The sequence below is a fragment of the Micromys minutus genome, assembly GCF_963924665.1.
Source record: "Micromys minutus genome assembly, chromosome: 8".
NCBI lineage: Eukaryota > Metazoa > Chordata > Mammalia > Rodentia > Muridae > Micromys > Micromys minutus.
Genome location: NC_137977.1, coordinates 43221906 through 43229577, shown reverse-complemented (window position 1 = coordinate 43229577; position 7672 = coordinate 43221906). Strand labels below are relative to the sequence as shown.

The window sequence follows — 7672 nt, the reverse complement described above, 5'->3', positions numbered from 1 at the left end:
TCCTCACCTGGTCAACTCAAAACATAAATTTGTGTCTGGTAGATACAGTAAACTTTAACAGAAGGATGGTAGAATATTTTTATAAAGCTCTGTTACCATAAGAAGACTTAAAAACAGTCCACACAACACCTGAAGATACAGCAACTCGTAGCCACCAAAACTCAGAGAACTGAGATGTCCTTCGGTAGCTAAATGGAAAATTAACCTATGACATATCCAAATAGTAATGCTTTTTAGAGTTAAATTAAAAAACCATACCATGAAAATGCACACAGGCAACCTTAAGTGTCACTTTTAGCAGCAGCCAATTCAAACAGTATCACAGATTTCAATTATAATAGCCCAGCAAAAAAGAAGAGAACGTTCCAAAGACCGTTAAGATTCATGTTTGCCTGTGGAGCGGGTAAGAGGCCTGGGCTAGATAGGCAAAACACTGGATTTTCAGAGCTGTAAATGTCACTTACACATTTACTTGGCCCGTGAGTTAAATGTAAGTTAGAGGTGATGATACTGTCGAGGACCATCACGAACAGTGGAGCTACCCTGGTAGTGGATGCTGGCTATGGTTAAGGTTAAATACTTGTAGTGCCAGGTGAAACTCCAAACCTTTGTCCCCAATTCATATTGCTGAGCCTAAAACAACTCCAAAATAAAAGAAGAAAAGGGCAGGTCCAGATAGAAAGCAGAAGCCACGCTAAGCATCCAAGTTCCCTTCAGGAGCCCCTGACTTCCCACCATCACCTGCATGTCATGGCTTCTCCTTCCTCTGAACTGGCTTCTCTGGCCATCAGGTTGGAACCTGGTGCATCCAGATGTTACAGTTCTCCAGACAACAGGGGCTTGAAGTCTGATACTTTGTAGCAGCTGGTAACCAATTTAGACCCCCCAAAAGAATATGTGATTTCTGATACTCTAATAAAATCAGCATTTAAATCACTGCAGACTTCTGAGAAATAAGTCAAGGTATTTATTTATGACATATTTACATACGTACAAAATTGATTTTATCCAACACATTATTCTAGGCAATATCACAAAATGATACAATATCCTAGAAAAAAATCTACACTTAATAATTTATGTTTAACAGAGCAACTTTTATATCAGATTATCAATTTGGCTTCACAAATCACACAGTCCTATTTTAGTTTTCCTTCTTTTTTCTCCTTTTGTAAAATACGAGTAAACTAGAGGGCAAGTTGAAGTAACTTAGTTGACCCTGAGTAAGAGCTAATTTGCATAATTCAGAATAGATATACATTATGTGTTTTCATTTGTTGTCTTACAAACCCACACTTACCTCTACCTAAAGACTGAGAGAAAACATCGATGAGAGAATCAGAAAATTCCCAGCTTCTAAAACTTTCCAGCTTCAGAAGTCTGGCAGTGTGGAGTGCTGGGCTCGGGCTTTAGTTAGAGGGTTTGCCTCGGGAAACTGGGACTCTCGGCTCCATGTCCAGCATATTATGAACAAAACAAGGCAGAGAAAGGCAAGCAACAAATCCTGAACAGGACCTTGGAACTAAATAGTCTTGGAACTAAGCAAGCCTGTGAGGTGGATGTTCATTTCATTTTCCTCTGACTAAACTAAATTAAAACAAAAATCCAATAATCTGGAGTTCGAAACAAACAGAAAACTTTACCAAAAACACTACCACCAACCGTGGCAATGGTGGCAAACTGTTACATGATTTTTCCTGAGAGGCTTGAAAAAGGCAAAAGCCACCCACAAAGTCTCTGAAACTGTCAGCATGGAAGCTACACCAAGACACAGGAAGAGAAAAGTGCACAGGTCAGAAGGGCTGGGAAAAGAAGGCCAGGCCTAAGAGCCACCACAGACTCCTGGGTGAGCTACAGGAGAGAGACAATCAGCACTTGTTCTTCTGATTTAGCAGAGCCCAAGGATGACAGAAGCTAGGGAAGAAATGCCTGTGCAGTCAGCCCTGCTCTGCCAACTTCCAATCCTGGGCTGGAGGAAACTGTCAGAGAGATCAGAACGAATCAGTTCTCTCTTTCATCCACCCCTCGCCCTTCCTTCTCCCCTTCTCACGGAAGGCAGACTAGGCAACGAAAACATTCCGTTTCAAACAAGCCATCGTGTGAGTTGGTCACTGTTGTCTGAGGATTCGAGAAAAACAATCACCCGATGAGATGTCAGTGACCTCCTGTGCTTCTACTAGGATGGCCTCTAAAGCAGTAACTAGGCTAGTACAGGCTCAGTTAAGCAAGGGAGGGAAGAACAGGGTGTCTTCAGGATCTGTAAAACCTGCCTTCAGAGCACAATAAACACCATATCCAGGCAATGCCCCAGCAAACACTGTTACCTGAGGACAGCTTTTAATCCCCCGTCATGTGAGTGCGCACTCGTCTGTACTACAGACTGACCACAGGACCTGACATTAGCTGGTGTTTGGTCACGGAGCTACAAAGGACAATATTTAAAGTCAGAGCACAGCAAACAAGAAAGCACCCACTTATGCATGAAGAAGCCAGCAGAAGTACTGAGGCCACATTTCCCTGGGCCACGAGCACCACAGGAGAGCCACAGCAGTGTGTCCTTCCTATCTTCCCGAGCAACACAGTGTTTGGATATCATCAGCACACACCCACCTTAAAAGTAAACTTCTGTAAAAGTAGCAGAGATGAGGTCACTACTGAAAGGCAGAAGGCCTCAGCAGGCACACTGCAGATCACGGCAGAGAAGAGTGAAGATTTACATTTTCGTATCAAACTGTCATCAGGAAGATATCTGAATTGCATAGATGGAGCTCAAGTAAGGAAAATGTACTGAATTTTGACTTATGGAAATGCCCAGTATGTCTGGGCATTCACTAAATACAATGGATTAGATAAACTAACATCGAATATAAAATCATCCCATTGGAAACATCTTTAAGAAATAAAGGCAGAGGGGCACAGTTAGGAATGCCAGATTGTGCATAAGGCAGACTAAGAAATAACCCTGAGTCTACACATCCCATCCCCCGCCCCAACACACACAGCGGGAAGAGTTACTGGCAGTTGTTGGCTTCTGAGGAAGGGACAGTCAGGTTTCTTTAAGGATGCAATCTCTTGTTGGTCAGCTGGATGCATCCTCACACCTATTCAGACAATACAAACTGGACTTGGTGGGGTGGGGAACACAAAAGATGACGGGAACACAGTGGGGATGAAAGAGTTAAGGGAGGGGTGGGAGGTTAATGTCATCAGAAGACATTGATGAAACTCTCAATAATCAAAAAGTAACTTTAGTTGAAGAAAATGCATAACCATCCCAAAAGAAGGGAATCCCTCTTACAGCCTGGAGGATGTGGGTGGATGGGGAACAGTTGTCGTGAGAGCTGACTTGGAAGTGCTAACGCCATTATATAAAAGTGACATGGCGGGAAGGGGTGCTGGAGAGAAGTGGCAGTGGGTTAGAACACACTGTTCTTCTAGAGCAGTTAAGTTCCTTCCCAGCAGGCGCAGCTCACAACCATGACTCCACGTCAGCGCTCTGCTGCCCTCTCCTGGCCTCCGTGGGCACTGTCCACTCATAGCACAAGGCCACACAGGCAAGCAAACACCAATATACAAACGAAACAAAATATAAACACAAATATATTTCTAAGATATACTTGATCTGCCCTCTAGTTTTCAGATAGCAATGAAAAATAAAACATTATTTTCTGATGTTCAAAATATAAATCTGTAAAATACCAAAATTTAAAACAAACAAGTATAACTTTCAAACTATACATGTACATAATGACAAAAAAAAAAAAAAAAAAAAAAAAAAATCCATTCTGTTAATTTGGCCCAAATTCTGTAAAACATACCAAACTGTGCACCCCCACCCCCGGAAACACGTAAGGTCCACTGCTGAGCATGACTGAGGTCATGCGCATATACAGATGCAGGAAACTCAATTTCATGATAGTGAACACACACAGACCTCATTACATAATAAGAAACCAGAAGAGCCAAGAACAAATCATCAAATATGTGAACTCAGGTCTCCACGTTACAAATTTGGTATACTGAATCGTGCTGTAAATCTTTTTGTGTATGTTTTTTGAGAACCAGGAAGTATAAAATTATGACAGTAAAAAAAAAAAAAAGGATCTATTTCTTTTGTTTTACTGGAATGACATTGTGCCTTTATTTTAAAAAAAAAATATTTTTTTTTTAAATTGCAGCCTGCAGGAAAATTGTAAAACTGTTGGAGTCAGGGAAGCTATTCAGTTTCCTCTAACAGGGAGCCCAAGGTGACACTGACAGGTCTCCATGTCACATGGGCCTGGGTGGCAGGCGCTGCTTATACATGCCCGCCACAGCCTTGGCCGCGCTGTAGATCATCTGCCGTCGAGACATGCCAGTGAAAGCCAGGTGCCAATCGGTCCGGCTGACATTTACCAAGCTCTTTTCCAGGACTTCACCCACGGTCACCAGAAGGCCTGACCACCTCAGATTGTAGTCCTGGGGAGTCAGGCTTTGTGCCTATGGAGAAAGGAAACTGCGTTAATTGTCACACCCTGACACAGCATTGGAACTCCCTGTTAGAAACGACAGCTAATTTCTAATACAGAGTATGACAAACCCTCCAAAACTCAGCGCTGCTGCCACCAACTGTACAATGTGACACTGCACACACCTACTGAGTTAATAATAGCCATCGCTCTCCCTGTCCAAATATAACCAGTCTCATGTACTTCATGCTTTTAGTGGTGCTGAGGATGAAGGACAGGGTTGAGCGCATGTCCAGGCTTCAAAGTACACCACCTGCTCACCACACACATGGAGGTTTAAACCCAGTTCTACACCCAGAGTCACTTCATGTCAATAATAGGTTTGTCTAAAATGATCTTCTTATGGTCACAAAATTCCAAGCAGAGAGACTGCATATTATGTTTCTAACCCATTTAAGAAAGACTTTATTTAGCGTGTGGACCGTGTCTGCAGAACCAGCTAATGTGCCAGTAAGTTAGTAGCTGTTCCCAGACGGCCAGTACCCACCAGGGCGGGCGCTCACCACTGGTGACCCAGCCTGTACCTCCTCCCATGAAAGTCACCTGCTCACACACAAGACTGAGAGGCAATGGGTACCAGTGTTCAGTAGCCAGGGTTTTGTTTGGAGTGCTACACACGGTCCAGGGACATCATCTGCAGAGTGGATCTGCACTGTGCACAGATCCCAATTAGCTGCTTCACAATCTCGGGGTGGGTGGGAGGACTTTCTTTGCCCCTCAAAATCAAGTTTTTTAGGCTCAATTCAGTTATCTTAAGACAACTAAATTGAAACCACTACAGCCTATTCCAAGTCAAGAGTTGCATCACACGGCTTACAAGCAACCCCGACAGGAAGAGCGGTGGTCTGCTACAAACATTGCAGTGAGCTTCAGAGAAAGACATCGGGTCTTCAGAGACCCTGGGCCTGCCTCTCACAGTGAGGAGTCCTCCCTCGGAAGCTCAGCATAGGAGCTTGGAAGCTTTTATTCATTTATTTATGGATTAGTCAAACTTGTAGGTGACACTTGTGATGTAAGTCAAAGATGATACTTCTGAGTGATTGTCAAGAAAAACCCAGAGTAGCTGGGTTCTCTGGGGAAGGGAAAGACGTGTTAATTCACAGGACGATGACACACACTGACAACTACGCTTCCTTGAAGAAACTCTAAGTCCTTAAGCTATGAAACTGTGACGGGCACCGACATAAGACATTTCAGGACAGATCAGGAAGCCACTGAAGAGTCCTTTACAATTGTGATAAGAATGCTGAAGTGTAGCTCTTCACATCTGATGGCTTCTGTGGAGGGGAGGGGAAGAATCAGCTATCTTTCAAGAGATCATCACTGGGGGCTGGACCATGCTGCAGTGACTCTCTAGACAAAACAAATGGGAATTTTTTCTTTTCTTTTTCTTTTTTTTTTTTTTTTTTTTTTGTGAGGAAGGCTATAAGGATGGACCTTGCAGGAATGGGAAGCCAGTGTGATCAGAGCAGATTATGTAAAATTCCCAAATAATCAATAAAATATTATGCTGGGGGGGGGGAGCAAAGAAATGTAAACAGCTAGAAACAAAAGATATTTCAATGCACATAACAATTTATCCTGGAAATTTTGAAACAGTACAATAAAAATTAAACAGAACAAAATGCAGAGTCCATGGTTTGCATGCCACCTTTCAGTTAACTGTACTCAGGACTTGCTGTGCACCTCCGTCACTCCCTCCACCTGCACACGTGAACCCTCCTACTGCTAAGGGACCTGCACTAACCAATGTGCTCTCTGACACTTCACAGTGAGTCAGAGCTTTGGACACACGCATACATGAGAGCCTATTTCACTGTTTGAGCAGCATGTCCAACTAGCCCTAAAAATAAACAATGAAAACTGCTCAGATATCCAGCACAGGGGCCAAGAAAACTTTTTAGAAAGAAGCAGAATGGTCAAGATTTTAGGTTTTGAGGGCAGTATTCGCCACCACTACTCCATTTTGTCCTTTCAGAACAAAAACAACTATATATAAGGAGTTTGTGAGCAGGTCAGCAGGTGTTGGAAGGAATACATACAAACAGGCAGGGGCGAGCGCTGCCATGGAGTCCCTGTATGTAAGCCCTGATCTTCCTCTCTGTCTACAAAGCGGTGATGGGAGCCATTTCAGCTCTAATGGTCCTCCGAATGCTTTAGCGGTAGACCGAGGATGGGCTTGGACTTCCCAGAACACACTTAGACTCCTCACCCTCATTAGCCAGGACTGTGACTGCATGCTTGTGAATTCTAGCAAACACTGTAGCTTCCTTCTTTAGACTATTCACATAACTAACTATACTGCTGCTTTGTAAGCCCATCTCCAGCTCTTGGGTCAAGACACAATGCTGTGAGGTGTTCTAGGCTCAGTGGGGTTACCTGCGATGAGCATGTGTGTGAGGTCTCACAGAGAACCTGTGCCTGTGTATCTGTACATCAGTGAGTGTGTGGGTCTCACAGAGAACCTGTCCCTGTGTATCTGTACATCAGTGAGTGTGTGGGTCTCACAGAGAACCTGTGTAACTGTACATCAGTGAGTGTGTGGGTCTCACAGAGAACCTGTGTAACTGTACATCAGTGAGTGTGTGGGTCTCACAGAGGACCTGTGTATCTGTACATCAGTGAGTATGTGGGTCTCACAGAGAACCTGTGTAACTGTACATCAGTGAGTGTGTGGGTCTCACAGAGGGCTTGTGTGTCCACCTGTACATCAGTGAGTGTGTGGGTCTCACAGAGAACCTTTGTATCTGTACATTAGTGAGTGTGTGGGTCTCACAGAGGACCTGTGTAACTGTACATCAGTGAGTGTGTGGGTCTCACAGAGAAGCTGTGTAACTGTACATCAGTGAGTGTGTGGGTCTCACAGAGGACCTGTGTAACTGTACATCAGTGAGTGTGTGGGTCTCACAGAGGACCTGTGTAACTGTACATCAGTGAGTGTGTGGGTCTCACAGAGGACCTGTGTAACTGTACATCAGTGAGTGTGTGGGTCTCACAGAGGACCTGTGTAACTGTACATCAGTGAGTGTGTGGGTCTCACAGAGGACCTGTGTAACTGTACATCAGTGAGTGTGTGGGTCTCACAGAGGACCTGTGTAACTGTACATCAGTGAGTGTGTGGGTCTCACAGAGAACCTGTGTAACTGTACATCAGTGAGTGTGTG

At 44.0% G+C, this 7672-nt stretch overlaps 1 protein-coding gene across 1 annotated transcript in view; it reads right to left on the bottom strand.

Moving 5' to 3' along the window:
• Nucleotides 1-944: 944 nt before the first annotated feature.
• Nucleotides 945-7672, bottom strand: part of PRRC1 (proline rich coiled-coil 1) — a 33769-nt gene continuing 27041 nt past the window's right edge. Inside the window, exon 9 of the mRNA XM_080920224.1 lies at nt 945-4479. Coding sequence (XP_080776350.1) covers nt 4270-4479 — 210 coding nt within the window. The 3' untranslated portion in view covers nt 945-4269. The remainder of the gene's footprint in view (nt 4480-7672) is intronic.